The sequence below is a fragment of the Chlorocebus sabaeus genome, chromosome 22, assembly GCF_047675955.1.
Source record: "Chlorocebus sabaeus isolate Y175 chromosome 22, mChlSab1.0.hap1, whole genome shotgun sequence".
Classification (NCBI taxonomy): Eukaryota; Metazoa; Chordata; class Mammalia; order Primates; family Cercopithecidae; genus Chlorocebus; species Chlorocebus sabaeus.
The window spans coordinates 48,420,843-48,440,231 of NC_132925.1; the positions used below are offsets into that span (position 1 = coordinate 48,420,843).

Sequence of the window (19,389 nt, forward strand, 5' to 3'; positions counted from 1 at the left end):
TCCATTCATCCATCCATTTATCCATCCACTCACCCACCCCACCCACCTATCCATCCACTCACTCGTCCATCCACTCACCCATTCATCCATCCACCCATCCACTCACCGACCCATCATCTATCCACCTACCCATCATCCATCTATTCATCCATCCATCCACTCACCCACCCATCCATCCACTCACCCACCCACCCATCCCCCCACCCACCCATCATCCATCCATCCCCCCACCCACCCACGCATCCATCATCCATCCTTCCACCCACCCACCCACCCAGCCAGCCGTCCATCCATCCTCCTGTTCACCCACAAACACCCTCTATTTGTTTATCATAGATTGCAGTTGAATGTGCTTATTCTTATTTGTTCCTGGATTCGATCATAATGATAATAGCTTACAGTTACTAAGCACTTGCTGTGTGCCAGGCCTTGAGCTAAGTACTTTATGTGGCTTAACTCATTTAAGCCTCACAGCTGCCCTGTGAGGTGGGTACTGCTGTGTTTCCACTCTGTAGATGAGGAAACAGGTGTATAATGACTGCCTGTGCTAGCTCCACCAGGGCAGGAAGCTGGACTTGGGACCCAGATTCAAATCTTGGCAGGACTTTTGGCAAATGTGTGAGTGTGGGCAAGTCACCACTCCTCGAAGACCCTGCTTCCTCTTGGGTAGAACACAGATTGGGGTCCCTGCCTGCGGGAGTGGCTGTGAAGAGGCCATGGGCTCCTGCCTGGCACATGGTAGATGCTTGGTAGACAGAGCCTCTCTCCCTTTCAAATCACAAGGCACCCCTGCCTGCCAGCTGGCCTGACTACACATTTGCTGAGCATTTTCTCTGTGCCAGGGGCCATCCCAGGCATCAGGGATGTGACCATGTGACTAGGACAGACTGAATTCCCTGCCCTGAGCAGCCACCTGTGAGCAGATAAGACCTTCACAGGAACAGATGTGTGGCAGCAGGCAGGATGTGGAGGACACTCATCAGCCTGCCCCCAAAGAAGTGACACTTGAGGGTAGGATGTTACTGGGCCAGATGGAAAGAGGAGAGGAGAGAACATTCTAGAAAATGGGAACAGTACGGGCAAAGCCCTAGGGCAGAAGGAGCCTTAGCACCATTCAAAAACTAAAAGGAAGCCAGAGTGGCTGGAGGGGTAGAGCTGGAGGTAGGCCCATTTAGGGCCTGGAAGGTGGCAGCAAGGACTTCAGTTTTTCCCTTAAGAGAAAGAACATGAAACCATGGGAAAGTTTTAAGCAAGGAGGTGACAGAAGCAGATTTACATTTCAATAAAAAGTTACCCTGGCTACAGTGTGACAAAGAGATGGGCAGACAGGGAGAGCAGAAGACAGTGCGGAGCCCAGTGAGGGGCTCCTGCCATCCTGGTCCTGAGAGGAAGGTGGTCTGGCCCAGGCTGGGGGTGGGGCAGGCAGAAGGGATGGCCTTGAACCTACTGGACATCTGAGGAGCTCACAGCTGGGAGATGGGAAGGCATGGGGCTAGAGGGAGGCCTCCAAAGAGGCAGACTCTGGGCCAGCCTCCTGCAGCGTGCAGTGTTTGGAGAGCCACTTCCTGTTTGCATAGCTGATGGCTAAAGAGCAGGGCTGGTTGGCTTGAGGCCCACATCCAGCCTTGGAACTTTATCCAAGAGGAGAAATAAAGGGGCTCTTCTTTGTTTATTTCTAAAGTCACAACTAGTCCTCTACAGCAGAATGCTACAAGTGACTACAAACATTGGCATAGCCCTTTACAATAGAAAAAGTGGATTCATAGCCAATGCACCATTTAGTCCCCATAAGATTGTTCAAGGTAGGCATTTTATCCCCAGTTTACACATTGTGAGAAATGAGGCACTGAGAAGTTAAGTAACATACCCAAGGCCACACAGCCACAAAGCAGAAAAGTCAAAGCACTTTTCCCCCACTGCCTGTGTGCTTTGATTCACAGTTACACAATGGCTGCTGTGCCTCCAGACCTTCTATCTGCTGATTGGGCATAAGAAGAAACCTGGAAGGGCTGGTCCTGTTAGTCAGTCTCAAACAAAACTGGGGTTCTATTTTTTGTTCGTTTGTTTTTTGAGACAGAGTCTTGCTCTGTCACCCAGGCTTTTTCGCAATGGCGCAATCTTGGCTCACTGCTATCTCTTCCTCCCAGGTTCAAAAGATTCTCCTGCCTCAGCCTCACCATAGCTGGGATTACAGACGTATGCAACCACGCCTGGGTAATTTTTGTATTTTTAGTAGAGACGGGGTTTCACCATGTTGGCCAGGCTGGTCTCAAACTCCTGACCTCAGGTGATCTACCCGCCTCGGCCTCCCAAAGTGCTGGGATTATAGGTGTGAGCCACTGCACCCAGCCAAAAGTGGATTCTGTTAGTAAGGAAGAAGGAGGAGCAGCTATTGCAGAGGCTTTGAAGGAAACACCTAGTGATGAGGATATTGAGGACCAGAGAGCGAGTAACACTATGTGAAGGGCACACAGTGATTAGGCAGATGACTGTGTCACTCATTTCTCTGCCCCTCTAGAAATATGCTTTCAACCCTACCTTGCCCAGGAGGTTGACCACCTCTGCCCATTTTCTACGGTCAGAGTTTGCTGGTTTATGGACTGACCTGCCCCAAAGCTCTCACTCTGAGAAGAAGGGAAAGGAGAGGAGACAGAATAGCCATGGGCATTTATTGAGCATCAGCTGCATACCAGGCACTTTTTCATGTGAGCTCATGGGGCCTCTGAACTAGTCTAAAAGAAAAGTGTTATTGTCAGCATTTCACAGACGAGAAAACCAAGACCAGGGAGGAAGCAGCTGTCCAGTGTGGCGCAGCAACTTAGTGGCAAGGGCAGGACTCACAGCCCAGCCTGATGGCCCCAAGCCACAAGCTCGAGTTGGGTTTGGTAATATGCACAAGTCCCCCTGGATTCTCCTACCCCGGAAACATCGGCCAGACATTTTACTGGCTGGGGAGGGACTGTGGGCTACAATTCACCTCTACTTTTGCTTTTCTCTTTCTTTCTTTTCCCTTCCCTTCCCTTCCCTTCCCTTCCCTTCCCTTCCCTTCCCTTCCCTTCCCTTCCCTTCCCTTCCCTCCCCTCCCCTCCCCTCCCCTCCCCTCCCCTCCCCTCCCCTCCCCTTCCCTCTCCTCCCCTCCCCTTCCCTCCCCTCCCCTCCCCTCACCTCCCTTCCCTTCCTTTCTTTTTTGAGCTGGAGTCTCGCCTGTCACCCAGGCTGGAGTGCAGTGGCACAATCTCAGCTCATTGTAACCTCCGCCTCCCAGGTTCAAGCCATTCTTTTGCCTCTGGCTAATTTTTGTATTTTTAATAGAAATGGGGTTTCACCATGTTGACCAGGCTGGTCTTGAACTGCTGACCTTGTGATTCGCCCACCTCGGCCCCCCAAAGTGCTGGGATTACAGGTGTGAGCCAGCGCACCCAGCCTGCTTTTGCTTTTCAAGTGCCAGAAACTCAGATGTCCCTGACTATTGCGCTGAATCAACCCCCTCCTCTGCAGCTGGCCTAGGGGGCTGCAGTCTAGAGGAATTACAGGGAGGAAAGGGCCCCATGCCCCAAACAGCAGAGCCCCATCACACCCTCTTAAGTGACATCACTCTGGAATGTCTCCAGGTGCTCTGCAGATGTGTCTTTGGGGGGAAAACAGAGCAATGACTGAACTCCCCCTGAGAATGACAGCTTGAAGCCATTTGGTTAGAATAAATGACCCAACTCACACTTTTCCAGCATCTCCCAGTGTTCAAAGCACTTTCACAGATACCGACTCACTCTGATCTTCTCATCTTCCCTCTGAGGTTGGTATTATGTCATATGTTTCAAATGAGGAAATAGACCCTTGGAGTTGGGAGTGGGTTTACTAAAGTCACATACCAGAACTCAGATGAATTCAGACTGCGTTGAGTTTCCTAACTTTGAGTCAAACTCTGCCACTTTCCTAAAATGGGATCTCGATGACTCTATTGTTCATGTTAGGGCTTCTATTGAGTTCTTTTTCAGACCTGTACTTTTTTTTTCATCCTTATCAGTCCTTGTGTTGTGGGCTCCGTCTAATCCTTTATCTCTGTAGCATTCAACCATATTAATTTTACAGTCTCTTTTGGATTGCTGTAATATCTGAGCTTCCTGAGATGTTTTACACCTGTTGTCTTTGTCATGATGAGGCATTCTTGGCAGGCACTGTCATTTTGGGCTGTGAGCCCGTCTTTGGCAGGGCCATGATCCTCGAGAGTCACACATAGAACCAGTTGTAGAGTTCCCTTCAGAGCAGTTCTCCATTTGCCTCCACTAGGCCCTGATTCTAGACCAGTTTTTAATTGTGATTCTTAGCTTGGAGTTGCCTAGCTACACAGGTAGTGAGAGATTGAGTCCCATACCTGGGAACAAAACCCCAAGGCCAATAAGTGGAATACTTTTCATCTTTGTTTATGGATAAGACAGCCCTTGCTGGCCCCTGGCCTCATGCAGGGAGTCTCCTTCTGTAACTCACTACGCAAGGTCTCCTGTCCCTGATCCCTCCATGGGCATTTCAGCTCCATCTCCTGCTTTCCACACAAGCTGGAGATCTCCTCTTCTTGATTTTGACTTTGGCTCTATACCCTTTTAAATAGTTCTATTTTATCCAGCATTTCAGCATATTCGTAGATGGAAGAGGGGCTTCCCATAGCACCTCAATCCACCATCTTGATCAGCAGCCTAAGAGGATGGACAGTAAATATGTAAGCAATTGGAGATATTTATTTAATTCATTCAACAGCATTTTCTAAGCAACTTCTGTGGACCAATCCCCATGCCAGAATCCTTGGGGACACAGAAATGGCAGTAGACATGTTAGGGCACAGGTGTGCCATGTGCTGAGGGGCCACAAAGGAGCTGCTGCTGCTTTCAGAGTTGTAGGAGTTGCAGGTGAAATAGAAGCCCCCCAGGTGTCAAAAGGCATCTTCAGGCCTCCTAGAGCTGGGGAAGACTCAGGCACTCCCTGGCCCAGCCCCTGCCTGCTGAGGCATGCAGCCCTCCCAAGAGGCTTCTGGTCTCCTCACAGCCACATCAGCCTCTGATCCTGCTTCCCCACAGCTGGTCTCTGTTCAAACACAACCTTGTCTGAGGTGAGAAACTCAGCTCCTTATCCTTCAAATCCCACAAAATAGTCCATCCCCACACAAATTTTTATGCATAGTAGACATTACTGATTATTGGAGGGGGGATTCTGTTGCAGTAATGCAAACAGCTTCATATGGAAAATCTGACATCACCATTCATAAAATGTCATTCAATCCCTGCCCAACCAAGGTGTTTCAGTGGCACTCTCCACCGAAACCACTTTCCACCTTTCTTGTCTCCTCTGTTTTCTCTTTCTTTTCTTCCTTTCTATCATCCAGGTCTCCTGGGTGAGTGCCAGAAAGCCTAATGCAAACTGACCTAGGGGAAAAAGAAGTTAGTTCTTAGAACTGAAAAGTGTAGGCATATCCAGCTTCAGACATGGCTGAATTCAGGTACTCACGTAGTATTACCAGGATATGCTGAAGCTCTGCTTTACTCTCTGGCAAGTTCTCTCCCCCAGTAGCCCTTGGGGTGCCAGGCTAACATCCCCAAAGCTCAGTCCAGTAGAAAGACCATCTGTTATCTGAACCATCCCACTGAAGTCCTGGAAATGGGCCTCATTCAGCCAACTTGGAAACATATTCATCCTGAATTCATCACAGGGGCCAGGACAATTTGATGCTCTGACTGGCCAAACCTTAGTCACATACCCACCACTGGAGTGAGAGCAAGGCCCGTTGGACTCTGGAAATGAGATCCTCCCAGGAGAAACAAGGGACACTGTATCCCAGACACATTCAAGGAACACACCCCCTTGCCCCTCTCTGGAGCTTGCAGACCAATCCTTTTCTTATCTGGGTAGAATAGCCCACCTGTGGCAGCTCAAGACTCTGAACTCTAAAGGTCCTGGGAGGAAACCTGGTTAGACACAGAGCAGGCTTGTCTGGAGGTCAGCTTTTCCTGACTGCTGGGTGCTTTAGGGGTGGTTTCAGGGGGACTCTATGCCCTCACCAACCTGTGCCCATCCAGGTGATTTTAGGGCTCACTGGGGAGGGTGGACAGAAGAAGATGTTATCCCCAGGTTCTGTCCATAGCTGGGAGCCCTCCAGAGGGAGCATAAGGGCTTGGCACTTCTGTGGCCTAGCACCCAGTCCAGCCTTGGCACATAGTAAGATGTGTGTGGACACATGAATGGGCCAGCGGGCATGGGAGTGGATGCTGTCCTCAAAAGTGGAAGAAAGGGCATAACGTCTGGGACTTCAGCACAAGGAGACCCCTGAGTGGTCCAGTGGCCTTGTCTTGCCTTGAGGGGTCCCCCTTGAGTCCTCAGTAGATGGTATCTGGTGGATTTGTGACATCTTGTCCTTTTGAAACCATCCATGTCTCAGCCAGTTGCCTGGTATGGCCCCTGACCCTGCTCTGAAGGCCCTGATAGGGCCTTCAGGACACCTGGGCAGGGCAGGCAGCCTAGGGCCAGCACCACTGGGCAGGGGCTGGCTCTCAAAAAGACAGAAAAGGCAGAGAGCCAGCTCAGCTCAGCTGGAACAAGGAGAGGCCTGGCGGCCTGGCCTCTGGCTTTGTTGTCAGGGGAGGATGAAAAGGCTGCCATGGAAGAAAGGGGGTGGGGGAGGGAGGAGGGAGGGCAATTGGCTGGCCACCATGGAGGGGACACAAAGGTGAGGCCATCTGAGGGCTACCTCCTTTCTTCTGCCCCATTGCTGCTGCCTGGACTGACCTGGGTGGGCCAAAGTCAGTGGGTCCGGGGCGGGAGGGAGGTGGATGGGTGGGGGCGAGCAGAGGGGGCATGGGGCACCATCTGGAGCTGGGAGGCCTCGGATTCCGTCGTCCTTGGAGGTGGGTGTGTGGGTGGCCTTGGTGAGAAAAGAGGCCTTTCCTCCTCCAGGAACAATACTCAGGCTCACAAAGAGGCAGACCCACTCAGGCACCCACTGCATGCCCCAGGCCCTCAGGATGCACAGGGGGCTCAGTGGGTGGGGGCCCAGGCTCAGAAGGCCCAGACCAATCTGGCTTTGATTCCCGGCTCCTCCACATGTGTGGTAGGAGCTAGAGCTGTTCCCTTCACTTCTGTGAGTCTCAGTTTCCTCGGCCGTAAAGTGGGTATGGGATTCTGTCTTGGCATAAACATCGAGTGTGGCGGGGGAGGCAGCATGGTGGTAGAGCTCTGGGAGTGTGGCCTGCGGCAAGCCGTTCTCACCTCTGTGAGCCTCAGCTCATCTGTAAAATGAGATGAGAATAGTAATGATTATAATACCCACATCATGGAGTATTTGAAGATTCAACGTGCTGATGTGTTGAAAGTACTCAGAATAATGAAAGGCTTAATAAATATTGGAACTTATTGGGCTGGGCACAGTGGCTCACACCTGTAATCCCAGCACTTTGGGAGGCGGATCATCTGAGGTCAGGAGTTCAGGACCAGCCTGGCCAACATGGTGAAACCCCGTCTCTACTAAAAATACAAAAATTAGCCAGGCCTCCTGGCACGCACCTATAATCCCAGCTACTCGGGAAGCTGAGGCGGGAGAACTGCTTGAACCCAGAAGGTGGAGGTTGTAGTGAGCCAAGATTGTGCCACTGTACTCCAGCCTGGGTGACACAGCAAGACTCCATCTCAAAAAAAAAAAAAAACAAAGAAAGAATGAAGTGGGGACGCTCATTCTTGTCTATCCAAAAAAGCAAGGCCTGTCCAGGGCAGGATCACAAAGGGGCAGGCCTTGGAGAGCAAGGAGGCAGAGGAGGAGGAGCCGTGGGCTATCTGTCGAGGTGGCCAATCAGTGGTGTCCCCAGAGAAACCTGCCCTCATTCAAATGCATTCCCTTAGCTGTACTTCTTGGAGGACAGAGCCTGGGCCCACACTTTGGTCTCACAGCTTAGAGATACACCCTCTCCTGAGCCTGAGGCTTTGCACCCCTCCCAGAGAGAGGGGCCTTGACTGCACAAGCTAATATGTACAATGAATGCATCCTTCAGAGAAGGAAGGAGCCTAGAAAGGGATGGTAATCTGCCCAGGCTCACCCAGTAAATCAGGGGCACAGCCAGGCTGGATTCAGTCCACGAGTTTGTGGCTCTTTCTGCTACTTCCCACAGGTGGGTTGGAAATAAGCTTCAGCCTTTTCAGGCCTGAGGCAGCCACAAAGAACATGGGGTGGGCTGAAGTGCCAGACCAGTCACCCTTGGCCATGACCTGCCTCATCTGCTAACCTATGTATGTTGCACATTTTCTTTGGTGTCTTGATGCTTCTGGGGAAGCTACAACTCAACTTGCTTGTGCCTCAGTTTTCTCATCTGGAGAATAGGTTAATTTTAGTACCTACCTCACAGGGTAAGAATCTAATGAGATAATAGAAAGCTTTTAAAATGATGCCTGGCACATAATAAGCCCTCCTTAAATGTCATTGTCAGCTGGCCCTGGCCTGTGGGATGCATTCCCACCTGTGGGGTGTGCCTGCGTTTGCTGCACACTCCTCGGATGGGCTTTCGACCCCCATGCCTCCAGCACTCTCTATCCACCTGGATCTCTGCTTGTCCCTGCCTGGTTCTACTCACTCCTGCTCCACATAGCTGGGAACATGGCTGCAGGGACCCCAGGTTCATAACTTTTCAAATTCTGTGACCCAACATTCTGCTTCCCAGCATCTGTAGATAAAGTCCTAGGAAAGAACATGGATTGGCCCAACCTGGGTCACAGCACCGCCTCTAGGCCGAGACCAGGACCAGGCTACTAGGATAGTCCTGTTGGCCTGGACCAGGGCACACACTCAACCCTGAAGTGGGCCAAGAGTTGGGTGGCCATAGAGGTGGGACAACTCCCAAAAGGAAGGTTGGTGCTGTTACTAGGAGACAGAAAAGGATGCAGGTTAGACAGAAACAGCAAATGTTCACCTCATGAATTTTTCCTTAGAAGTGAAAATTCAAGAAACGTAAAGGCTACAACTCAGCACCAGGCAAAGAGAAGGTGGAAGAGTGGGCACTGGGCCTCCAAGCCAGGCGTTGGGCTTTTTTTTTTTTTTTTTTTTTTGAGAGGGAATCACACTCTGTTGCCCAGCCTGGAGTGCAGTGGCCGGATCTCAGCTCACTGCAAGCTCCGCCTCCCGGGTTTATGCCATTCTCCTGCCTCAGCCTCCCGAGTAGCTGGGACTACAGGCGCCCGCCACCTCGCCCAGCTAGTTTTTTGTATTTTTTAGTAGAGACGGGGTTTCACCGTGTTAGCCAGGATGGTCTCGATCTCCTGACCTCGTGATCCGGCCGTCTCATCCTCCCAAAGTGCTGGGATTACAGGCTTAAGCCACCGCGCCTGGCCGCGTTGGGCATTTTTTATGTAGTGTAGTGGTTTTCCAGAAAGTCAAAGGGCTTGGTGCATGGATAGTTTTCCTCATTTAAGGTGGTCTCATCCAAAGAGGAAATCTCTCCTCACATAAGGATATGCTATTTACCCACAAGGAGACATTGGAAGAAAAGGCCAGTTCCTGGGTGGAGGCCTGGCTTGTCCTGTAGCTCCGGAGGTGCCAGTGTCAGGACTTTCACATGGCCTGGCCTAAGTCAGGTGTAGTATATATGGCTCTGCAGACCCAAGCCGGGTGAGCTCTGGAGGACACAAGGGGGTGGGCATCATGATCACCAGATTGTTTTGACGGTACAACCTGGGATATAGACGGTCAAAGTGGTCTTGTGTAGAAAAAAAATGATAAAAAATAAAAATGTGCCTCCTTTGGATGGAGAGCGTTCTATATTATATTGGATTTTTTAGTTGCTAATGACTAAAACCACTCTCACTGCCTTATGCCAAAAGAAAAGTAGGAACGGCACTTATTTATCAACTAAAAATCTCAAGCGTATGTAGCTTCAGGCATGGCTAGATCCGGGAGCTCAAGTTATGATACCTGGAATCTCTTACTTTCTATCCTTTATCTTGTCTTTTTCCTAGTTGGCTCTGATTTCAGACATTCTTCCCATAAGGTAGCAAGACAGCTACCGTCATCATCAGGATTAGCTCCTATCCTCCCAATCACCCCCAACAGAAACACTTTCTCTTTCCCAGTAGTTCCAACATAGGCCATGCCCCTCCTGGAACCAGTCACTGGTACCAGGGTAATGGAGCATGCTGATTGGCCAACCTAGGGTCATGTGACTACTCTGGACCAATCACTGCCACTCTGATTAGCTAGGCCTGGCTAAAACATTCTCACTCTTGGCCCTGCCCGGTACATTGGCCAGGAGAAATGGAGGGGTCGATTCTCCAAAGAACAGTAGTCAGGGGGCTGGACGGGCGGCTACTTGTAGGCAATGATGGCAGCCAGTCCCCCTCAGCCAGGCAGAGAACCTGGCCAAGGAAGGGCGGTGGCTTCTTTGTGACTAGGCAGGGGCCAGAGGGACTGTCAGAATCTGCTCTGAGTTGGGGGTGGGGGTGTTTCCGGAGAGGACTGAGGTGACTGGAGAAGCCTGGAGCCACCCAGTCAGAGACCCAGGAAGGGGCAGACAGAGTCTTCAGACTCTTCATTTTGCCTCTTCATGATTTTCTGTCAGAAATAACCACTGACTTTTCATTATTCAACCAAATTCTGTCAAGTGCCTGGAGAGGGCCCATGCTGTCCTGGGCATGAGGGAGGCAGCTGGGAAGAGGCAGAGACCCTGCCCTCGTGGGCCCACTCTCAGTGCAGGATGCTGTCGACCACCAGTAACTAAGCAGGTGGACAAAGGGAGGGTCGGGGAGGGTGTGAGTCAGCTCAGGCTGCTGTGACAAGCCCCATGGACCGGGGGCTTCAACAACAGGCATTTGTCTCCCACAGCTCTGGAGGCTGACCAGAGTGCAGCGTCAGCAGCGTTGGCTTCTCATGCGGCCTCTCTCTTGGGCTGGCAGACAGGGCCTCTTTCTCCCTGTATCCTCACGTGGTCTTCCCTCTGTGCGTGTTTCTATCCTAATCTCCTCTTCTTAGAAGGACACCAGTCAGACTGGATTAGGGCTCACCCTAAAGACCTCATTTTAACTTGATTACCTCATTAAATGTCCCATCACCAAATAAGATCACATTGTGAGGAACACTGGGGGTCTGGACAGCAACATATGAATTGGGGGGACACAACCAGTCCATCACAGGAGACTTCTCTGAGGTGTGGCCCTGGAACTGAGGCCTGAGTGGCAAGGTGGGGCCAGTGGCTTGTGTGATCCAGGGCAGAGGCGACCCCCATAGCAAAAAACCACAGGGCTGGGCACAAGCTTGGCTTGTCTGCTCTGCCTGCACGGGGAGGAGCAAGTTGGAACCAGACTGGATGAGGAGGGGCCAGTGAGGAGGAGGAGCAGGTGAAGAGCCCTGCTCAGCTGTGCACACCGAGTCCTGCTAAGTCTCAGTTCCACGTGGCTCAGACCTGCCCGCTACTCTCCAGCTGCACCCACCACCCAGCCTAGCCCCAGCACCACCCCTGGACAGCTGTCCTGGCCTCCTGACTGGTGTCCCAGCTGGCTCAGAACCACTGACCACACAGTGCCAGTGTGAAAAGTAATCTTTTCACACTGATTGAAAAGATTGTGTTGAAAAGTAATCTTTTCAACACCCAGATCCCACCTCGGGCCTCCCTACTCACAACTCTCCCATGACCTCCTCTGGTGACCATCTTGACCCCGAGTGACCAGGCCCTTTCCCATCATCTGCTGCAGCCACACTGACCCTCCAAGTCTCCCCTCCTCAGGCCCTTTGGGCATAAGGCTCCCTCCACCATCCACAAGCCTACTCCTGACCAATCCACATTCACCCTTCAGGTCTTGCCAGACCCCAACTCTTTAGGGAGGCCCTACCTCCATCTACAGCCTCTCCCTGTCATCTTTCACCGCCCCTGACCTTTTCATGTCATTGCTAAGGACAGTGGCTGGCTCAATAATTCATCCTTCGGTGAATTACAGAACTAAGTCAGCAGCTTGGGCTGGCAGGGCCTTAGAGGTCACCAGCCCAGCCTGACACCCTGCACGAGGCCCCAAGAGCTGAGTGTCTGTGTCTGCTCACACACTCCTGTTGCACCGGTCCCACGGCCATCCCCTGCTCAGTAAAGTTGGGGGGTTCCCGAGTTCAGGTAGGGACCAGAGAGGAGTCACAGAGGACCCCTGAAGACCGTCCCTGCACCCCTTGTGATCTATTTTCCGCACTTCCTCTGCCGCCCCCTGCCCCCCACCCCTCAAGCTGTTCTTCCTCCTGTTGTTCTCTTGTTTTCACATGCTGCTCTCCGTTTCCTGTGAGGCTGCTTAGCTCAGGAAACGCCATGCAGCAAAGGAAGCCACTGTGTGCGAACCTCCAGGACCTCCCAGGGTAGGTGCTGCAGCGTGGCTGTGGCCTGATGGCCCACAGTAGCCTGGCTGGGTTCTGGGGAACCTGTCAGCTCTGCAGCTTCCTGAGACTTGCTGAGTCGCTGAGCAGCTCAGAGCATAAGAAGCAGAGAGAAAAAGACACCAGTGACATTTCTCATCTACTCCAGAATAAACTGAGCCCAGGGGGTGTAATGAGCTTTTGATGCATCCCCCTGGCTTTGATGTGATACCTTGACCTCTCCCTTGGTTACAGCCCCAAGTTACCAGTCAAACACTAAGCTACAGTTGCTGTACAGGTATTTTGCATATGGATTAAAGTCTGTCATCAGTTGACTTTAGGTAAGGGACATTATCCTGGCTGGTCTGGGTGGGCTTCAAGAACCAAACAGGCTTCTGTGTGAATGAGAAGTTCCATCTGTGGACAGAAGGGTGTGGTATCCATCTACAGCCAGGCCTACAGCTGTAGCTCTGAAGGGCTTTATGACAAGGAAGTGGGCTGTGTGATTGTGGGGGCTGGCTAAGCAAGCCTGAAGTCCACAAAAGGGAAGCTGACAGGCAGGTGGAGCTCACAGGTGTGCCCGTGTCTAGAGCCTCTGGGGAAGCCCATGAGCAGTGCCTGTGAGCTCCACCTGCCTGCCAGCTTCCCTTCTGTGGATTCCAGACTCGCTTAGCCAGCCCCCATGATCACACAGGCCACCTGCTTGTGATAAAGCCCTTGAGACAGAGCTACAGCTGCAGGCATGGCTGTAGATGGATTCCGCACACTGGCCCCACTTCTCTGGTCAAACCCTGACTCGTACAGGGGCTGAGGCAGGAGGCACTGCACTAAGGACTTTATCTGTACAACCTTATTGCACTCCTAAGCAGTGCTGTGAGTGGTTTATCAGTGATGATGCTTTATGTTGCAAGAACATAAAACCCAACTCAGAATGGCTTAAACCACAAGGACATTTATTATCTCATGTGAGAAGTCCAGGGGGAGCAGTTTGTTGGCAGTTCAGTAAAGTTTTCAAGGACCTGATTCATCTTCCACTCTGTTTTCCTCAGCTTGTCATTTTGGCCTGTCAGCAAGGGCCCCTCATGGTTACAAGAGAGCTGCCATGGCCTCAGGCATCACTGCCATATCCACAGGTCCTCCTGGCAGACTTCCCCTCCCCTCCCTTTGGCCAGAATTGCATCACATGCCTGCTCCTAAACCAATCTCTGGCCACGTGAAGGAGGCTTCATGATTGGCTTAGGCCAGTCAAGTCTCTGTGGGAGCACAAGGCCACAGTCAGGGTTGAGCTGACAGCAGATGGGGTGTGGTTGTTTGGATGGCTGAATTTGGTTTCTATCACAACCATAGCTGATCACCACACTCTTAGTTACTTGAAACAACACCCACCTGTGACCTCATAATTCCGTAGGCCGGAAGTCCAGGCGGGTGTGGCTGGCTTCTCTGCATAAGCTCACACAAGGCCAAAAGCAAGGCAACCTTGGCCGGGTCTGGAACCCCTGGGAAAGCTCATTCCAGTGTTGGCAGAATCCAGCTCCTTTTTGGCTGTGGGACCGAGGCCCCCTTTCCTTGCTGGCTATCAGCTGGGGTTGTTCTCCACGTTCCTTCACCCACATTGCTTTCATCTTCCAGCCAGCAACAACCTGCTCCATGTCCTTCTCGCACTTCACATCTCTCTCACGGCCTCTTCTACATCAGCCCAGAAAGCTGTCTGCATTTCAAGGGACTTGTGTGATTAGACAGGGATAATCCCCTGTCTTCTGACCAGCTGTGCCATAGAACGTCATGCCATCTCCGAGTGATAGGCTCACTTCACTCACAGGCTTTGGGAATTAGGGTGTGGAACTTGAGGGCCCATTCCTAGACATTCTGCCCACCCCGGTGGTCACCATAGTGCCCACCCCCATGAGGCAGACATTTCATTGGAAAGAAAGTTAACTTCAGAGAGGTGAAATGAGTTTCTCAAGGTTGTACCAGCCAGGGAGTTATGGTTGCAAACAACAGAAATCAATGCTGGTCATTGAAGCAAGAAAATAACAGCCCTCCCTCCTGACTACCATATAGTATGCAGTCCTGGCCATACAAGAGGGTCCCCATCCCCCTCAGGGTGGTCTTTTTATCCACAGCCAGATGCTTGGTTTCATTGATTCCCTAACCTAATAGGGTTAGTTCTCTTAGCAAATCCAGAGGTACTGGCTGACCTTGGGAGTAAAGATGAGCCCTCAGTTCTCCAGCTCATTAAACATGTTTGCCTTGGACTAAATTGTCTCCACGGGGAGCAGAAGTCATCAGTTAAATCCGGGATTAGCAACTACAGCCTGTGGGCCAGTCCAGCTCCACCCCTATTTTTATACAATCCAGAAACTAAGAATAGTTTTTACATTTTTAAATAGTTGGGAAAAAACTAAAAGAGGGATATTTCATGACATATGAAAATTTCATAAAATTCAAATTTTAATGTCGATGAATAAAGGTTTATTGGAACACAGCCATGTCTGCTTGTTTGTATATTCTCTGGAACTGCTCCTGTGCAGAGTGGAGTAGCTCTGACAACAACCTCATGGGCTTCAAAGCCTGAAGTATTTTCTCTCTGGCCCTTTACAGCATAAGTATGCCAGCCCTGAGTCAAATGACAATGTGCTGGTCATTGGTGGCCAGCAATTCCAACCTTGGGATTCCTCATGTATCCTGAGCAGGGGACTGGGCAGGAGCAGGAATGGACTCTCTCACCTCTTGGTCCCACACGCCTTCCTGCCCTTCAGGCAGTCCCTCCCCGGTGATTTCTGTGTATATTCTTGTTGGGATGTGTTCTTGCAAAGCGAGTCTTTCGGGGTCTGTTTGCACCCAATCGGCGGCCTTGTGGCACATGTCTCACGGTGCCTCTGACTCCCAACTCGGTGTTGGAGTTCCCACCCAACCCAAATGTTGTTCTGTGAGTGCATCTGCCCGCTGCTTCTCCCCTCTGCAAACTCCTCCGTCTACTCCCAGGGGTGGACACTAGGCTGCCTCCAACTGCCCACCACTCCAGATGACACCAAGTGCCTGTCCTCCCCCACGCCACCGTGCAGCAGCCTGCTGTGAGAACTGTCCCAGGAGAGGGGTTGCTGGGTCTTGTGGAGACACATACATGATTTGACCAAGTGATGCCCACCGGCCCCAGTGTGTTCTTTGATGTAATCAAATTCACCAAATTCTTTTGGCTTTATGATTTTTGCCTTTGAATTCTTGAGTGGTCCTCCTTTCCTAGGTCACAAGGGTATTCTGCTGGACATTCTTTTGTTGTAATCGTATCTTTTAGGTCTTCAGTCCACCTGGAGTCTACCCTTTTGGGTGATGAAGACAGGGACCCAGCTTTAAGTTTGTCCTGGGTAGGTTTAGGTTTAGCGAGGGCTGGCTACCTTCACTCACGTGGGATTTAGAAGCCCAGTCAGCCCACTTATAGGTGTTTGTCTTAGTGGTTTGCTCATCAGTGCAATAATTCCTTTGAGGATGTGGGACCGCAGAAGGATGCTCACTTGTATATATTTTGTGTTTATATAAACAGTCACTTTCTAGATTCATATAATTGTAGTACGAACAAGTGAGAACTACAGTTCTGGAAAAAATGACTGTAAATGATTGAACTTTTAAGTTGTAGATCAGCACTGTCCAACTGGATTTTATGAGATGATGGAAACGCTTTCTGGCTGTGCTGGTAGCTGTGAGCCACGGGTGGCTACTGAGCACCTGATGTAGCTAGTGCAACTGAGGAACTGAATTCTTAGTTTTATGTAACTTTGATTAAATTTCCTTTTTTTTTTTTTTTTTTTTTTGAGACTGAGTTTCACTCCTGTTGCCCAGGCTGGAGTGCAATGGTGTGATCTCAGCTCACTGCAACCTCCGCCTCCCAGTGATTCTCCTGCCGCAGCCTCCTGAGTAGCTGGGACTATAGGCACCCACCACCACGCCCAGCTAATTTTTGTATTTCAGTAGGGACAGGTTTTCATCATGTTGGCCACGCTGGTCTTGAACTCCTGACCTCAGGTGATCCACCCACCTCAGGCTCTCAAAGTGCTGGGATTACAGGTGCGAGCCACCGCGACCAGCCTGATTAAATTTAAATAGCCACCTGTGACTGTGGTTACCACATTGGACGATGCAGGCCAGATTAAAACACTAGGACACCACTGCAGAAATTTATGCATTTATTTGAGGTTTTAGGGGGTAAAATGAGAAATGGAAAAGGAAAGATGAACAAGCAGGAAGCTGTAAACAGAGGATGGGAGTTAATATTTATCAAGTGTTTACTGTGTGCCAGACACATACATCCCTAATTTAGCCCTGACTTGCACCCTATGAGCTTGGGTGACTTACTCCCATTTAAAAGACTGGGAAGGCTGGACACAGTGGCCCATGCCTATAATCCCAGCATTCTGGGAGGCCAAGATGGGTGAATCACTTGAGCCCAGGAGTTCAAGATCAACCTGGGCAACATAGTGAGACTCCATCTCTATAAAAAATACAAAAACTGGCTGAGCGTGGTGGCGTGCACCTGTGGTCCCAGCTACTGAGGAGGCTGAGGTGGGAGGATCACTTGAACCTGGAAGGTTGAGGCTGCAGTGAGCCAAGATCACGCCACTGCATTCCAGCCTGGGCAACAGAGTAAGACCCTGTCTCAATAAATAAATAATAAAATGATGGCGAAGTTGAGTCTCGAAGAGGTGAAAGACTTGGTAAGGCACGCTTATTGGAGTGGCTGGCCCAAGATGAAACAGACACAGGCCAGGTACCCCTCTTAAAAGGCTGTGTGAGCCCAGAGGCTCCAGGGGAGGGGGCCAGGAAGGTTACAGGCTGGCTGGGCGCTCGCAGATGGGAACCCTGGACACCACCCTTCTGAAGGCTGGGCATGGTCCAGTGTGCTGACCCGGCAGCCTCCAAGTCCAAATCCACAGGGGTGGGCACCTCATAGTCCCAGGGTGAGGCTGCTGTGGCCAGTGGGATCTAAGGCTGAGAGCTGGGAGGGGTCTGGAACAGGGCATCTCCTTGGGAGCAGTATCTCCCCAGGGACTTTCTGGAAATTTGTAGGAAGGAGGGTTTGCCTCAATGACTGGAAGGGTGGTGCTCCTGACATGTGAGGGGCCCTGCCAGGGAAACAAGCCTCTGGGCAGATCCTGTACAACCAAGCATCACCCCAAACCCCACATGAGCTCCATGTGTCCTGCTGGACACATTTGTGCTGCGCAAGCCTCACTTTTGCCATGATGATCTGAGGCTGGAGCCCACCTCTGTCTTAGGTATAAACACAGGGTTTTCCACAAGGTTTTTAATATACAAAGGGTTTTCCAAGAATCTGATGCTGTGTGAGTTGAGGGAAGGTCACACTTTGTTTTGTTTGGCATTTTCCAAGAGTTGCTCATCATTTCAGCGGCACATCAAAGACAGTGACAACACTCATGGTGCTGAAGCTGCTGGCAGGGAATGCCTGGCCTGTAGTCCCAGCTACTGGGGAGGCTCAGGCAGGAGAATCACTTGAACCCAGGAGGCAGAGGTTGTGGTGAGCTGAGATCGCGCCATTGCACTCCAGCCTGGGCAACAAGATTGAAACTCCGTCTCAAGAAACAAACAAAAAAAACCCAAAAAACAAAAAACACTGGCAGTCCTTATGCTTGTACTCCTGTGAGTGCAAGACTCCTGTAAGTCTGTGTAGGTGTCTGTCTATTTATCAATCCCTCTATTAATCCGGATATTTTAAAATGCCAAATATAGGGTAAGATTATCAACAACATTCATTTGAATGTTACCTGGCCCCTCTTAAATTTAAATGTATCCATCACAGGCAGGTTTAAGTATCTGAAAATTTCATTGTTTATGAGTATTTACATATCAAAATGTATATCATAAAACTCCTTTCCTTTTCTTTCTCTTTTAAATTACCATTAGGGCATCACATTAATTTTTTTGAAGTACATCTGAAAATAGGGCATATTATGTATTCAGTTCATTTTGAGATAGCACAGGGCCATTGTAGAAAGAGGGTGTCAGTATGTTAGGGTCGGGGTCCCCTGCTGTGAGGGGGAGAGGTGGCTGGGGCAGGCACAGAGCTCTGCTCTCACAGCACCCAGAGCTCACCGTGTGCTGGTGTCTAAGCATTTGCCAAGCTTCAGATCTCCTAAGATCCATGTCATTTTTTTGTCATATCTATATAGCACCTGTATTATTTAATTAATATTTTTCCTTAAATTGAATCACTTGTTTACCTAGATAATTGTAAAAGGAAGTTATATCACTGTCATAAATGTAAAACTAAGATGGTTTGATGTGCTCATTAACTTTTTTAGTACACATTAAAATAAATGCTTAACTGTTTACAACAAGTGCACATACTCCTAGCCATTCATCTGAGTGCCACCTAAAATTATCTCAAATATTAGCAGGGGCAGGAGCTCCACAAAGTTTAGAAGGACTATGTCATTTTATTTCATCCTCATAGGACCTCCAGGCCCAGCTAGCACAGAGCCCCCAGCAGTGTTGACTGATTAATCAATCAGGAAAATGAAATGGAGGCTCAGAGAGGGGGAGGGAGTTGTGCAGGTCACATAGCGAAGCCACAGACCGGAGGGTGGAACCCAGGTTTGCAACTCCTGAGATCCACCTCTTTGCATCACAGAACTGAAGGAGGGGTCTGTTGCATGAAGATCTGGAGCCAGGAGCCAGGAGTCACCAGTGCAGTGGAAGGGAGGAAGAGTAACATCTGGCCCTTGTCAGATTGTGTAACCCCCTGGGCTGGTGGCCAGATGTGACCATCGGCCTCCAGCAGGAGGAATACATCAGAGGCTCACCCAGCCTCCGGGTGCTGTGCAGATGTGGCCAGCTGGAGGGAACACCCAACCACACACAAGGACTCTGGGGTCTGTCAGGAAGTGAGGATGTGAAGGGAGAGTGGGTGGCTACCAGGGCCTGCCTTTCCCCAGAACTGCCTGGAGCCCTGACAGAGGTGCTTCAGTAATGCCCGTTGAGTGACAAGTGTCTCTGCAGCTCACAGAAGGCCCCCAGCCCATTTCCCC

General features: G+C 50.6%; 1 protein-coding gene across 3 annotated transcripts in view; it reads left to right on the top strand.

The window, feature by feature from the left end:
• Positions 1–19,389, top strand: part of EFCC1 (EF-hand and coiled-coil domain containing 1) — a 43,102-nt gene that overhangs the window by 2,821 nt on the left and 20,892 nt on the right. The window contains exons 3-4 of one of the 3 annotated variants that reach the window (XM_038003479.2): positions 2,148–2,214; positions 9,439–16,085. The exons of the other annotated variants lie outside the window; for them this stretch is intronic. Coding sequence (XP_037859407.2) covers positions 2,148–2,214; positions 9,439–9,606 — 235 coding nt within the window. The 3' untranslated portion in view covers positions 9,607–16,085. Of the gene's footprint in view, positions 1–2,147; positions 2,215–9,438; positions 16,086–19,389 lie in introns of those variants that run through there. 3 annotated transcript variants of the gene reach the window in all.